Source organism: Boleophthalmus pectinirostris, unplaced genomic scaffold, assembly GCF_026225935.1.
Source record: "Boleophthalmus pectinirostris isolate CB_2022bp ecotype Guang Dong unplaced genomic scaffold, ASM2622593v1 HiC_scaffold_7, whole genome shotgun sequence".
Classification (NCBI taxonomy): Eukaryota; Metazoa; Chordata; class Actinopteri; order Gobiiformes; family Gobiidae; genus Boleophthalmus; species Boleophthalmus pectinirostris.
In genome coordinates this window covers 12,938,131-12,954,486 of record NW_026571473.1, presented here as the reverse complement: position 1 = coordinate 12,954,486, position 16,356 = coordinate 12,938,131, and the positions used below count along the sequence as shown (strand labels likewise).

General features: G+C 39.9%; 1 protein-coding gene across 1 annotated transcript; it reads right to left on the bottom strand.

The window, feature by feature from the left end:
- Positions 1–1,069: 1,069 nt before the first annotated feature.
- Positions 1,070–15,596, bottom strand: LOC110172265 (solute carrier family 22 member 23). Its single transcript, XM_020938101.2, has 10 exons — positions 15,204–15,596; positions 14,121–14,224; positions 10,881–11,035; positions 3,667–3,853; positions 3,325–3,452; positions 2,715–2,817; positions 2,028–2,254; positions 1,912–1,944; positions 1,710–1,833; positions 1,070–1,490 (listed from the first exon to the last, which is right to left on the bottom strand). The coding sequence occupies exons 1-10, from the start codon at positions 15,594–15,596 to the stop codon at positions 1,070–1,072; spliced, it is 1,875 nt and encodes a 624-aa protein (XP_020793760.2).
- Positions 15,597–16,356: the final 760 nt, after the last annotated feature.

Below are 16,356 nucleotides of genomic sequence, written 5' to 3'. Positions count from 1 at the left end.
TTTTAAATGGAAAATGACTAGAAGTGTGAATGTGTTGATGGTGTATCTATGGGATGTGCTTCATACGTCTAAAAACAAGATAGATGGCATTGGCACATGAACACGTCTTGTTTGATACAGCCCTAAAGGTTACTATTACAAAGCTGAGTTTATAAGAGAACACTACTCACAATTAGCCTCTACCAGGAGACAGAGGCTCTATTCTAGTTGACACATTTTTGCTTTGAATTGTTGTGCTTTTTGGTGGGAGTCAGTTCCTAGGAGAGTTACATTACCACAGTACAGAAACAAACAGTGGGCATGTTTGATAAATACAGAGGTATTTGCAGTGCCCTGGGCAACATGACAAAATAAATACTGTTTTTATTCTTCCTAAATACATTGCGTGCCCTGTTTAAAGAAGGGCAATCAAAGTAAAGCCATTGAAATGCTGTAGAGCATCATAAGACATACCATTGCACACCACACAGTCCATTCAGCTCTCAGGCGTAGAGCACTAACCACAGTCTTCATAGGCTACAGTCTGCTAAGGTCTCCGGCTGTTTTTCTCAGACAACCATCATACACCCACTTCAGCAGCAGTCATTTCAATTGACTACACTGACCTCACATCTGAGGATAAAGTGCCACATTGGAAATGTGTAGGGACTAAAAGAAACAACAAGTAAAACTAGTTGTGCCCTTTCATGCAAAAGAGTGGTAGTGGTTTAGCCTATCCCTGCTTTTCCAATGTGCTGGCTTTTAAACACAATCAGCTGATTGTGTTTCTAACATTTAGTGCAAAAGAACATGTAAAGAAATGTACAGTAAGTTCCACCGCTACACGACAGGCGCGTCAGAGCACTCTGCTCTACACTTTGTACTTGCATTAGTCTGCTTCATCTTTAAGTCAGTCATTAAGAGCAGACACAGCAAGACCCCAACACCACGACTTCCATATCAACAGTTTCTGCCAGACTCAGTCCAGTACAATATTTGTGGTAACTCCTAGTATAATCATAGTCACTGAAACACCGGCTCATCTTTATTTTGTCCCTATGTACCATTTAGTGTGTATTATGTGAGATGCTCACAGTCCATTGGCTATAGCATGATTGCCAATGACCTCCCCTCCAGTGGCCAGGGCGTAAGAAGCTGGTACCGCTGCCAGAGCGGTAGCAACTGCTGCTGTGGCGCCCCCTGTGGCTGTGAGGTGTAATGGTGTGTCATGGACTCTAGAGTAGTCCTTGTCGATTTTAGACAGAAGGAGATGTTGCTCCCCTGGGTGCAGGAGTGTTTGGCGGGTGAAAGTCTCTCCATCGGCTAAGCTCTCAGGCAGAGGCTGGCCCCGGGGCTCTGGCAACAACAGGAGGCAGATAATGCACAGCAGAGTGCAGCAGGCGAAGATGACGTGATGTAGGAAGTAGCCCTTCTGGTTATGAAGCTCCATGATGGGTGCAGTTAGCATCCCAAAGCCGGCACTGGCCAAAACTAAACCAAGCCCTCCGCCCCTGCAAGACACAAAACAGGACAAACAGAGAAAAATAAACGAAGCGCTGAAATGACTTGAAGATTGTATAAGAGAATGACCACAAGGGGGAGCCAAAAGACAGTCTGAGCTCCCCAAAGAATATACCCTTTAATTATATTGTAACACACACTCCAAATAACAAGACTAAAACACATCTGATGAAATAAATCATGTAGTTTTAATCATGTACGAGACTCACCTGATGACAGTGGGTGTAATTTCAGCACAGAAGAATATACTGAGTGTGCTGACGGCATGAGATGAGAACATGCCGATGATGGAAAATGCCACAGAGAACTTTCTGTTCAGACTGTCTCGTAGAACTAGAAAAAAGTTAAAAAGGACTTTTTGTTACATAATACTGAGCAAAACAATGTGTTTAAATGTATATGTTTATATACCTGTATCATGGCGGAGACTGTACTTTCCAATCACTACATTTATAACAGAATAAGGACAGTTTATTAGTAAGGTAATAGTTACGTTATTTACTTTACCCTTGTACCAAATGACTTACAGTTGAGCAGACCCAGTTGCAGCAGTGAGGCAAGGGCTGTGATGATCATGAATGTCAGCAGACCTCCTCTGCGCCCCATCAGTCCCACAGCGGGGCACACGGCTAGGCAGGTCGCCACGGCGATGCCCGCCATGGTGTAATAGTCCGCATGGCACAGAGCTGTGGGCCGTGCCTCAGGGTCCATCAAACTCCGGGCAAAACAGTGGTGGATCCCATAACCTGTCAATCTGTGGAACAAACAACTATCAGAGATTTGTCCCAAAATATTCATGTAGTACCTCTACTCCACTTTGCAATAGGGCTGTTACAATTAATTGAATAATATCGACTAGCTGATGATTAAAATAATTGTGGACTAATTTAATAGTGAATTAGTTAGTCTTCATCTGTACTAAACACACTGTAAACATGCCAAATGCCTTTCATGCATTTCAAAGACATTTTTAGATCAAAACATGAAGAGAGAATTGAGAATAAACACATTTCTGATTTTCATAAATAATATACTTCATTTGAAAATATTTGTAAGCTAGACACCTTGAGTCAGAAGTGTTTACCTAATTTGACTAAAATGTATTTAAAAATCTCAGTGTACAATAGAAATAATACCAGACTAATCTACTACTAAAATAAGTGCAACCCTACTTGACAATAAGCAATATGGTAAAGCAAACCAAATGCACTTACGAGTTCACACACAGCACCACTATATTCTTCCATAGGTTCCTTGTGCTCATCATCTTGACAATGCAGCTCCTCTGAGGCTTCTTATGCAGCTCCTGCTCCAGCTCTGGTGAAAAAAATAAGAAGTACACCTTAAGACCTTTCTCATTTAAGAGGAAATGAGAAACCTGCCTCTAAGGAGCCTGCATCTGAGTGAGTAGAGCATAACTCTATGTCCATCCCTTATCTAACCTCATGGGGGAGGCAGTATCAAAGACAGAAGTTCACAGGAGTCACAGTGAGGAGTAAATCAACTATCGCTGTGGGGTTTATGTATTCCATTTTAAAAGGGAGGGAAGGTACTGGTTTGAATACATATTATCAAGTAGTTGGACTGTAAAAAGTAAAAACATCACCTCTGAGAGCAGTCTGTTAACAGCTTGTGAGAAATGGGGCTGTAAATGTTTATGGTGTCTAACATTACATTCTATTTTAACAGATAGTGTAATGCTGATTTGAAATAGTTGGCAATAATTACATTAGGATGGATTTTTTTTTACACAAAACTACCAAAATAAAAATTTCTTCATGGGTTCATATGCTTTTTGATTCCACTTTGAGCATTCTTTCTCACCAGTTAAAACTCCATTGGGTTCAGTTGTCATGTCAACCTTGTTCTTTCTGGCAATACGTAACATCATGGCTTTGGATCGCCTGTACTGCTGAGTGGCCAGCAACCAGCGCAGGGATTCAGGAAAGATCCTAAAGTGAGAGCGAAAGCATGAACAGAAGTGAAGAGAAGAATGGGAACAGACTGTTTGTTAAAAGCAAGAAGGCTGACAATAAGAGAAAGAAAGTATTGTCTGAGTCTGAGTGCCGTGTGCCAGTGCTGTGTAGAGCAGTGCAAGCCGATGCCTGGCTCAGCAAGTGAAAAATCAAGCCCACGCTATGGATTCCCTCTGTGGGAGAGACTCACCAAACGTACGGCAGCATCAGAACAAATGGAGAGATTATGACGATCTGGAGGACCTGCCAGTCATCACGGTTAGGCCAATTACGGCACAGAGCAGCCACTCCGGGCATGAGGAGCTGCCCGCCTACCATCAGAAAACTGGCCACCATGGTCATGGAGAAGCGCCAGTCCGGCAAGCACAGCTCAATCCCTAATGAAAGAGAATGGTTGAGATTAGCAATGGTAGAAGTGTGAATTATTCAGAGTCTGTGCAGTATGGATGAAGTACAAGCATAAAGCCTGCCTCATAATGGCTCATCCACATGATCTGTCTGTTTGTTTAATGATAGAATTAGATTGAATTTCTCTACTTAATTATTTAGGGCTTGTATCGCTGATCCTTCCCCTGAGATCATGCCGGTTGAACACCACACTTTACAAACCACATCAGCACATACCAATAAGGCCCCCCTCTTCCCCGAGTATTAGAGCTGTAACTGTACCCTTAATTTCCCACCTCCCTCTCTGACTAAGCTCTTATCCCTTCCCCTGCACACTGTAACATGGTACAGTCCAGATGGCCTGGCCCATATGGCAAGGTCTTTCTGAAGGTGACCACAGAGAGAGGGAGGGGGCTCAGAAACCTGTGCTGCCACTTCCCATTGTGGAAGCGAGACTGGAGCAGAATACCAATGACTTTTCCCACCAAGTACTAAAGCCAATATACACTTTGAGAAAAGGATTGTGTAACAAAGAAGCGGAGGTGCGTTCAATCAGATTATGCATTTATATGTATTAAGTATTTAGTAACCTAAGTATTTAAGGTTTAAATATTTAGAGTACTAAATATTTCATGCTTATACGTAATAAATAATATGTGTTTTTAAATACAAATATCTAAATAAATCTAAACATACAGGACAAAAAATAAATGTAAGAAATAATCAAGGTGAAATCATAGTCACATTGGGAATTTAATACACAAGTTTTTGTAAATAAACAATTCAAGTTGATTTTATGTTTAACTAAAGCCATGTGGCGCTTCAGTGCTTTGGTTTACAGCTGTGACAATGGCGGTGTTGTGGCAGACAGTTCTCTGTGGTACCCCTGTCCACATGAATCAATAGGCCTGGATCAGAGAGGCAAACCAACAGGGACAAATCAACTGTACCTTGGCAAGGGCATTGCATCTCTAAAACCATCTATTACGCAGTACCCATCACTACTGAGCTGAGCAGAGACTGACATTTCAATCTAAATGGTGTAGGTTCTTCTGTCGGCCAAGGCTCCTCTGGGGGGCTGTTTGTCATAAAAGCAGAATTTATATATGACCTTTTCTGACAGCACAAACCCAACGCAAATGAGTTCAGTTTAGAGTTTAAATCAGCATATTGCCAATTGTTTTATCACTTATTTTACATATTTCAACTTTCTTTGCCCCTTAAAACAACCTGACACCTGACAATGACAAATAGGCCTGTCATAACAATCACTATATCAACTTATCATTCAGTATATAGTAACTGGAACGATATATTTTGGGTATCAACATTTATCATGTGTACATTTTGTTTTGTTAAAGTGGGGTATTTTTGTTGTAATACAATAAGATTAAAGCTGTAGAGAGTGGAATAACTGACATTTTTGGCTAATTATTGGTTCATTCTGCTATTTATTTGTTGCAGCTTATGCCTTTTAAATTATACTGTCTCTTTAAAAATGGTTTACTGGGATTATCTTACATTATTATTATTGTATCAGTGGCATAAAGTAGTTAGAGTAGAGTAGTATAAAGTAGATCTCTGCAGAGGTATATTGCATTTCAAAATTTGACAAGTACATTTCTATTCTTGTCTAAACTCATTAAACTATTGCCAAAACTCCAGCGTGCTCCCAAATACACAAGTTGCAGATGCAAATGTGGGCTTACAAACATGCCGAGCCAAAGGCCTTTTGTTCCAGCAGAGTGGGTGAATGCTTCTTCTTGTGTTGTTTATCTCATTGCCCCCTGTGAGCTGACCCCCTCCCCTCTGTCTGCCCATTCTACCCTGTTACTCACTGCCCTCTGTAACCCCCATCCCCCACCGCATACCCCCTTCCTTCCCCTATTCATACCCTTTCATTCAGGCTTCTCCACTGTCCCTCCTCAAAGTGTGACAGCAGCGACTCCAGAAAAAAACTCTTTTAAAAGGAGTAAGAAACAAAAGGGTCCCAGCATAAAGCAGCTGATCTAAATAGAGTGTTCTAGCTTTGATGACAAATGGCTGACAACTCTGCCTCACATTGGCTGTAGTGTTGTCCACTGCTCCTCTGCTAACCTTGCCTGGGGCATGAGAACAGAGTGGCTCTCAACAGCATGGCCATACTATACACTGCAGTACAAGAGATGTGAGAAAGAAGGCAGGCTACAGAAAAAAAAAATACAATCACTAGAGATGTAGCGTGAAGAACCTGTCACGACAACAAATATATACAGCAATAAACATAATATTGAAACTACTTTATGCCGCTGACACAAAGCAGGATAATCCCAGTAAATCATTTTTAAAATAGACAGTATTGTTAAAAAGAAAATGGCATGATGAACCGATAATTAGCTGTAGCAGTTATTTATTCAACCCTCTATAGCTCAAATCTTATCCTATTATATAACAAATGGCTAAAATCTCCTCACTATTGCAAAGAAAGCTTCTATAATAATGAGCCCCCAAATATTTCTTTCCAGCTTTCATATATTGAATGATAAGTAGATATTATAATTATTGTGACAGGCCTATTTACTATTCTCTAAGTGTAATTATGGGGTACTTATTGCATACATTAGGCTATGTTAAATGGTTTTATTGGGCAAATAATTCATTTGGTGGTGTGGACTCTTATCAGTCATTGTGTAATTGGTGTTACTTTCTGTACCAAGTGTTCACACAGAAACTGGCAAAGCAGCATTTTAGTATTCTGCACCAACATCCTGGAGTAACTCATAAAGGGGCTGGAAACTAAAAGAACTGCTCTTAATAGGTCAGTTTAAGCTAAAAGGTTTGGAATTGAGATGTGTGATTTGTAACTGTTTTTAACTCTTAACAAATTCTTGCACTTGCTTAAATATATGCTGATGTACTGTTTGATCTGTGCTGCCAGAAAGAGACTAGTCATGTCAATGGGACTTAAGTTAATTAAAGTTAAATACATAAATAAATAAAAACAAAATATATTCAGATGTATTTTAACACATTGTTCATTGTTACATGATCAGCTTTGCTCTGGTGATGAAGACATATGTAGCAGCCTGACAGGTCACAGCATGAGTTCAGCTGAGTCAGCAGGGCTTAGCCTCCCACAGCAGTTTTTGGCCAAAGGGTGACAGACAAAAAATAATAACAACGATTTAAAAAAAATGTCACAGATAAACCCTTTGCAAAACTCCAGACATACTTGCTATTTTATATTTACTTTCTCAACATACAATATACTAGCAGATACATAGGAAACCCCATAGCTTTACAACTACACTAGTAACGATAACAACATATTTGAACTCCTCAGAACAGAAAATATAATTACATTCTCGACTGCTTCTTCACTGTGCTTTTGCAGTCTAGACAAGGGCTTAGACATAAATGTAATACACCTAGTATTAAAGGTCATATATTGGGCTATTTTCTGATCTATGGTATAATGTTGTTTCCTCATCAAAAACAGCCCAGAGCTGTATTCTGTTTCATACAGCTTTAACACTCAAATCCTCCATATTTAGGCTGAGTTCTCTTCTCTCAAACAGATGTTATGCAGTAATATAGGCAGTGCTCCACTGTGCTCTTAAACTCCATCTCACTAGAATCATTTGCATGATTTCAGCCCTAAAATTACCAATCTCTGCTGAACTAAATGGAAAAGGTAGCTGTCAACTTGAAAACTACCCACTGTATGACATTACAAGGTAGAACAGAACATTTTGAGCTTTCGAGATGTAGACAGACTAATAATAAAGGATTACTCAGACATTTGAATGAAGCAAAACACAACTCCAGGTATGTTTTTGATGAGGTAACAACATTCTAATATGGCTTAAAGAGTCAGTTTCATGTAACATATGATCTCTAAATAAGTCTATGTTCAATGACAAACCCCAGGTCAAATACATGACTGTTTTACATATTACACATAATAACATTTGCACTGACACATTTCACAACTGAAGCAAGTATACTGCCAGTGATTAACAGTGAACTATGAGCTTCATCCTTTAAGACAATCATGAAAAACAATTTAAAGGATATAAGAAACTGCACTGATATTTGTTAATTCTCTCTCTAAAATAAGGGATTAAACAATAAATAGAGCTGATGTAAGTGTGGAGAGCACAGCAGCAGTGCACACAAACATGTTTACATAAGGCACAGTGAAGGATTCTGCGAGCATCTACACAACACTGGAGTGCTGCAGCCTCATAACTGAGAAGCAGGTGGCAGACCGTCCACTAGAAATGCTACGCAGTGCACCTTTAATGTAGAAACTAAAACAGAAAATAGATGCAAAACATGCATGATGCCTTCTCCATGGTTACACAGGAGAGGATGTGCATAGCTGATGTTTATTTTTGTGTCTATTCTTTGATCTACGGCATGGGGCAGACTATTAATCAGGCCAGTGTTATGCTTACTTACAGCTTTGCACCAGTACTGCAGTTTATAATTGAAACAGCTTTAAGTGCACGCTCAGCTTTCACATAAATGCAAGGACTCCAAACACGGGAATAACAGGGTGCCTCATATTTACTGTTTACATTGCACTTAGTAAATTGCAAAAGAGACAATGAAACCTGACTCTTTATGGTTGATTGTTTTGCAAGAGTGCATTTACTGAGTGGAGATGAATTGTAATATCTTCCTCAAATGTGGTGCAATAATTAACATAGAGCTTATTGTGATGTAGAAGACTTACTAAACATGGAAGTCTGTTAAAGGGCCCATGTCACACTATTTTCTGATCTATGTTATAATGTCACACATCTATAACACACAAACCCTGCATATAGACGTCTTTCAAAATAAAATGTTCCACACCACTGTTCCACTTTGTGAGGTCACATGATAATACAGGAAGACTACTACTACTATGTTTTTCAACCCCAAACACCTTCACTAGAATAATTTGGATAATTTTAATAATTTAATTGTAAAAAGTAGCTGAAAACTATGACTTCATGACATCACAAGGTGGAACAAGCATTTTGAGCTTTTACACCAACATGTGTGAATGAAACAAAACACAACTCCAGGTATAAGTAACAACATTACAACATGGTTTTAAGTTCACAAGAGTCCGTTTTGTGTAATATGGGCCCTTTACCTAGAGTCCATAATGTATTCAGTGAGCATTCGAGGCATTTAATTTCTGCAAACTCCAAAGACACACTTCAAATACAAAATTTTCTATGCAGCGCCAAGATAAAACAAACAAGTGAACCTGTTTTGTTGGCAAACAGATGGTAATAACAGCAGGAGGACAGAAAATGTGTGACTAATTCCCATGCAGTCCCGACACCAGGAGGGCCATGAATTTCACCAAAAAACAAATTAAAAGCAGACCAAATTACTACTCATTTGACATGGTCTAGTGATAGAAAAAATATTTATTGCTAAGAAAAAGTACTGATACAATTTGTTACCCTCACTGTAAGCAATTTTTCAATGTTTCTGTGCAAAAGTAAACTAGCTGTTTAAATCTTTCTGATAGGCTGAGGATAGAGCAATCTACAGATGCAGCAGCTTCTTAAGAGTAAGGTTGTCAAAATTATTGATACTAATTAAAAACTGTATCAAAACTAGATAGTAATTTCAGCATGTACTAAAACAATTACATTCACAGGACAGACATGAAATTTTCCTGAATAGTTTTAGAATGATCTTAAGCTGTATCAGAGTACAAGTACTCCAGACTACAGACATATACAGATAAAAGGCCACATGGTAGAGAAAGTACTATGATTTAATGTTGAAAATGACATTCTATTGTCTAAATAAAGAGTGTTATTTTATTATTAGCGTGGTATTAGAATTCGTACTATCGAGTGTATTCCTTAAAATGAGTTTGAAATTTTAGTATCATGACAGCACTACTGGAGTAAAATGAGACAGAAAACAATTTGTCAGTTATGATAGGAGGTCAGCAAAACTGTTTCTTAAATGGAAATAATAAGGTTCAACCATCTATCACCCTAATCTCCCTGTTATAAAGTCCTTACAATCCCTGCCTCACTCCCACTATGCTTGTTACAGTGACAGCTTCATGTTTTGCCCACACACTTTGAACAACATGTGATCCTAGTCCACATTCCCAGCTGTCTATGGCTGTGACGTACAGTTTTTACTGTACTGATGTAAGGTTGCATTTTGCTTGTTTGTTTTTAGAAGGTTTATTGGACTCCCTGCAGAGAGGGGCCTAATGCAGAGCCCCTCATTCAAACTAAGCTGTATGTCTGGCAATGCCTCCACACATAATGTATGACTAATCTGTCCCTGGCCTGGCAGACAGCAGAGGCTGAAGAAGGGTGCAGAGGGAACAGCATTCTCAGGGGAAATAAAAATATCACTGACTTCTTATATCACTGAAACAGCAAAGATACAGGCACACACTTTCAGAGGCTACAGGCTATACAGGTAGAGTTACGACCAGTGCAAGCCCAAACCTTTTTTAGTACCATGTTTGTTGTTCAGGGTCTGCACATGTCTGGCTTATATAATACCCCAAAAGATGGTTTGTATTGGTAATTATTTAATTAAGGGTTAAGGGTAAATAAAAGTCACACAGATTAACAATTGCACAGTAAAGCAATAAAATTATATGCTAATTTCACAGAGCTCAACAGTGAACATCCACTTCCAAGTCTGCCTCAGTTGTGATTGTAGAATTCATTTTTTCATAACTACTGCAAAAAATGGAATACTAAGACTTTGAAAGCTTGCTTGGGGGTGCTCAGTAATGCAGTAAATATTGACCACAAGACCTATAATTTAATTTAAAATATATTTCTGTTACAGTTAAGCACCAGAAAAAAGGCTTAATTTTTGTGGTAAAGAACAGACAAAAAGAAGTCTATACACAACTGAAAAGCCATTTTATATCCCTACATGTCACCTCCATCTCTGCACACTGCATTACTGATGGGATGATTAGCACAGGGACGATGTGAGAATGCATAAGAGGAGCAGGCAGAGCAGGTGGCAGTGTATACTTACTGAGCACGTAGAGGGAGAGAGCAAGGCCCGCCAAGCAGAAACCCTCAAAGAAACGCAAGGTGCTGAACATAGTGACGTTGACAGAGAAGGCCACAGTCACACCAAACACCAGCATGAAAAGAACGCAGAGAATCAGAACTGGGTGCCGACCATACCTTTAGGGACAGACAGCAGAGAGGGCAAGAGACAGAGAGAAGTGTCAGAAAACATAAGCAGAGAGTACATTTAATCTGGCTTTTTCATTACCATTGGAAATCCTCTGACTCACTAGGCCTGTCACAATAACTATTTTTAAGTGTGATATATTGCTGCATAAATGTATAAAAATAAAATGATATAGAAATTACTCAGTGACACTGACAACATAGCCATGAAGCAGAAGAATCCTAAACCTAACATTTGCAATAAATAAATGGAAGATCTAAGCACTTGATGAGTAGCTATAATCAGCAGAAGTTACTTGTTTAACCCTCAACTGCTCCAAACTTATGGTACTACAGAAAATAACCAAAGATTCCCCACTACTCCAAATATAATGTACATTACACACAATGATACAATACATGGCATAAAGATGGTACAATGATAAATTGATGTAAAAAATTATTATGAAAGGCTTACAACCCAGTCAACATGAGGTTCAAAACAATTAACAATTCAAAAGTAAATATTATATCTTTTGAATGGATAAAAGTCTTAATTTTGGTGTCAGAGTACACATCATAATCATACAATCATAATGCAGAACAATAATACTTTTAAAACTTGTTTAGTGAATATATATAGGTGTCATTTGTATCTGTTGCTGTAGCTGTTTGCTCACTTTTCCTCACCCAAAATTCAGTTAGTTCCAACACCTCACAGTTTCAGCTAGTTCACACTATAGGCGCAAGATATAAGAAACAAATGCTTCTATAATGTTCAAATGAATGCGTATAGATATCTGTGTTATTAGTAGTAATGTTTTGCAACACTTTTGTCTATTTACAAGAGTGTATTTGCTCCATGTTTGAGTGGCAGAACGAGTACAGCACATATCACTCTGAACAAGCTAAAAGATTGTATTTCTGATTACAACATAATTGTTTAGCATAATAACTGAAATCACAATTAGACTAATGCACAGCCAAGATATATCACAGTCAAAACTAAAATTCTAATTGAAACAGCACAATTAAATATTTTTTTCTACAAATTACTAATCTTGACTTATTCAGCTAACACTGTAGTTTACAAAGATGTTATGAACAGTAATAAAACATCGCAGTTAAATATTTTTAAATTGTACACACTCTTCTCAGCTAAATTTAAGAGAGATGCAGCCATCTTCATTATTGCCAAAAGCTAATATGATGTGAGTGCGGGAATGCACCTATTGTTTTCCACTGATATCAGTGGATGCGACAGTTGAAGGCAGGTCACTGGGTCAGTGGGTCAGGTCAGAACTGAAGCTTGGCTGGAAAATCGTTTCTTTACATTGTTTCCATAGTTACTCATCCTACTCACAATACTGGGACTTTTTCCCAGGAGAACACTTAGGTGGTGATCAGGATGTTGAATACAATGAGTGTTGGGGCAGTTCTGCCACTTAATAAACAATACAGATTCTCTGTCACATCTGTTGCTAAAACAGTGGTTTTCATCAGTGCAAGGTAAGCATGGTTAAAACAGGTCTAGATTTCTACCTGTTTTGATCAATCACAATGTTCAATATGATTTTCTTTTGTTCTGTTAAAACATGTTTATGTTCATTTCAAGAACATAAACAATAGACTTTTAATCATTGCCCAAACAAAAAGTATCATTCCTCCAGTACATTCCTATACTTTACGACGATGTGAGTCTGGTATCTGGTGAATCCCACAGTTTTCAAATGAGCATGATTGACAGGTGGATTTGTCAATGAAGTACATGAATGGTTTGTCCAAATTGAAAATAAATAAATAAATAAATAAAATCACAGGGGGGTGAAAATTGTAGTGGATTTCTGTGGAGTCAATGAGCCAAGTACTACTCTCTGTACAACTGAAGCTGTGAGATGAGATAAAATTGATTTTATTTGTAAATCTTAGATGACCAATCACCTCCTTTGTTTGTGTCACTGAAAATATGATTGATTGAGAGGCAATGGAGGGTGTGGGGACCAGACTGACATCAATCTGTATAAAAAAAATACAGACAAATATCATTCTGGATTTGACAGGCAAGTCCTCCTTATCACTGATGATTAGAAAAGACTGAATCTCCAGTCTCAATCAAAATTCTGCACAGCCCAAGACTAAGGGCACAATAAGATTAATTATCTTTAATCTACTTAAATTCAATCACTACAAATACAGTGACATTAGTTCAACAGATTGTTGTCAGAGCACTATATTGTAAACCTGTGCCCAACAGCTGCTACCAACAATTACTCCTCTGATGAATAATGAAAAGCAATGCCAACTGACAATTCATTAGTTAGGTATTTTACGGTATTTTTTATGTCCTGTTGAGCACTGCAATTATAACAATTTTACTATACAAAAACCAATAGATGTAACGATGTTTAAAGGGAAGTACAAGACAGTTGGTGTAGTAGGATTACTGCTGTGAACTGCTTTAGTAAATCTGGAAGCTTTGAATTCCAGCCATAAACCCATCATTACGGGATATTAGGATAAAGTAGGTCACGCTGTAAGACTGATGGATGTCGATCTGTCTCTAAAACCCCACATTTACAAAGTCTATGCACAAATCTTCACTTTTAATGGCCTCTTTCACAAGTCTCACACGCTACTGAATGTCATGATGATCTTACATTTTTAGTATTTTACTATTGAAACAGTAAGTGTGACCTTCATTGACGTAACCACTGGATCATAATAGCAATTGTAGAGAACAGAGAGAAGAATGGAGGTTAGAAAAATATCTATTAACAAAATTGTTTAATATTTACACAGCAATAATGAAGTTGAAAGGTACATTATATATTTTCTAGGGAGAGTCCTGCCCCTGCTTGTCTCCATGGAGAAGTTATTTCTTTGTCTTGAATGCTCCACAGTATGTGGCATTTAACTTATTTATCTCCATGGAGACAGCCAGATTACACCATCAGGCTAAATTACAGGTCAGATCTGTGGACAGGTGATCCCCAATGAAAATCCATGCAACTGAGCTCCCTCCAAAAATGTTATGTAGTGCACCTTAAACATGTTTTACAAAACAAAACAAAAAGAAGGCATGGAAAAAGTAGCATACCAGTCAGCCATGACACCCATCACCAAGTATCCAAATATGGAGCCCACCAGCAGCGAAAACTTGGCTATGTGCACCTTCCAAGCTGAATCGCACACCAACTTCCACTAAGGAAGACAGAACAACAGTGATTAGAAAACCACATTTCAACAAAAATTCAGAATTAGACCGAAAAGGCTATTGGTCACTTTTTTGTTCAATGTTTTGTGCAAAAAGGTCCAAGGCCAAGTTTATTGAACGGCTAGTGTCAATGAGTGAATGAGCAGCATCATAAACACTGGAATTAGGTATTACTGTGAAGCTGGTCCTAAGAAATCAATAGTTTTCCTCTCCCCTATAAGGCCATGGGTCAGTGCGCACATAGCTGCAGCTCTCAGCATCTGAAGCCAATCCAAGGACACGTGCAATGGTACAATGTGTTCTATTTAGTGCACAACCCTGGGAAAATGATGTACAATGACCCAGGTGAGCTGTTTAACTGTGTGAAACAGCCCCGAAGTTAAACAAAAGCATGAGTGTGTGTGCCCATCTTTAAGGTCATGAGTGACCTTCTCGATGAAGGCATATTGTCCATGTATGTTATTTAAGAAAATATGTAGGAAAATAATTTCCCTTCTGGATCAATAAAGTTTGTCTAAAGAAAAGAAAAGGTGCATACTAGTATTTTATGCTACCACAAAACTGCAAAACATAGGTGGATACACACATGCAGTGCAATGTGATAGCACTTTGCAAGTAGAACTTCATCTTTTATAATAGACATTTTCAATTGCCACCAAGTTAAACTTGTATCTAGGATTCATGCTAAAATACATAGGCATCAGCCAGCTTTGTTTAGGTCCATAATTTCCAAGTAGCCTCCATAGTTTTGTAGTGGGCTAAATAAACTGCACACAGACTATGAATGTGCTAGAATGTTTTAAACCTCATCCATGAGTTATAATCTGCACGTGGCGGCAGATGTGAGGGAGCGCGGCTCATATTGAGGTCAGTGGGTGAGCTGTCACTCAGCGGTGCTTAACCGCTGATGAAGAGTACAGTGGGGAAGAGGATGATGAACATATCACTGTGGGTCTATCTTGTTACCTTGGTAACCACATTCTGGCTGAGCCCTGTGTGCAGCTCCAATCTCCACTCCTTACAGGCGCACAGCGCGCTGTCTGCGTCCAAGGTGCTGTTGGCCCAGAGCAGTAGCGGAGGGGCAGTGGACGGAAGGGTCCAGTTACTGTCGTTAGCACCAGGCGGCTGCACGCACGTGCCATTGGGCTGTGCCAAAAGAAAGTAATCCGAAAACTGGCTGAAGCCGATGAACAATGCTGGTATCCAGGTCAGGAGCACGAGCTGCTTCTGGTGTTTGCCGAACCCCCCCAGAGATGGCAACACCGAGGTGTCAATGTGCGGCAGGAGTCGCGGAACGGATCGATCCAGCGGCGTAAAGCCGTTCTCCGCACCGTGGTCCTCAGTCCGGCCGCCTGCCATAGCGGTCCAGACTTCTACACTCAGCAGCCCCTGATGCCGCTATCAGTCCTTTGACACAAAGGAAGCAAATGGTCAAACCCTCCCGCGTGAAGACACAAATAACCAAACAAAACCAAATAAACCCCAAGAACCACAGATGTCCAGCGTGCACAGATCCCGTTCAATCACGGTGAAATCTCCCTCATGGCGAAGGCGCTCGTAAAGCCCATGGGGTGTCCGCGTGTGTCAGGACGAGTGAAAAAATGGGTGCACACAGAACAGCGGACAAGTAGCAGACATCAGCATCTCCCATGGGTGCAGCTCCAGCGGGCCATGTGCAGCTGAACCAGAGCCGGGCCTGGGAGGGGGGCATGTAGTATCTACACGGTTTAGCCATCAGCTGCTCCAACATTAAAGCGTGCCACAGGTCTCATACCTGTCCCCCGGGCGACCTCTTGAAGATGCGCATGGTTCTGTCAGGTCCGGTTCTAAAAAAACAAAAAAAACAAAAACTCCGCGCGTGAAGCCGTGGACCACCACAAAGACGCACAGGGTCGTTGTTGCTCTGTCAATGGGACGCTGTGCCACAGCAGGGATCGGAGGGATGTGGGAAGGAGGGGGGCTAACCCCGCCCTCAGCCGGTCGCGTTATGGGCTGCGATTGGAGCTTGTTCAAAAGGCGACTGCACCACAGAGCGGCATCTGCAGCCGACAATGATCCCCTTTGTGCGGCTCTGCCTCCTCTTTACACCAAGCGCATCCCGCCTTCTCATCGATTCATT

Bases quoted from the DNA above. Each gene is read 5' to 3' on its own strand.
- LOC110172265 (XM_020938101.2), bottom strand. From the start codon at position 15,596: ATGGCAGGCGGCCGGACTGAGGACCACGGTGCGGAGAACGGCTTTACG. The intron at 11,036-14,120 runs GTATGCTACTTT...CTGTCCCTAAAG, and splicing joins ATGGGTGTCATGGCTGACTG to GTATGGTCGGCACCCAGTTC. The intron at 1,945-2,027 runs GTAAGTCATTTG...TTATAAATGTAG, and splicing joins GCAACTGGGTCTGCTCAACT to TGATTGGAAAGTACAGTCTC.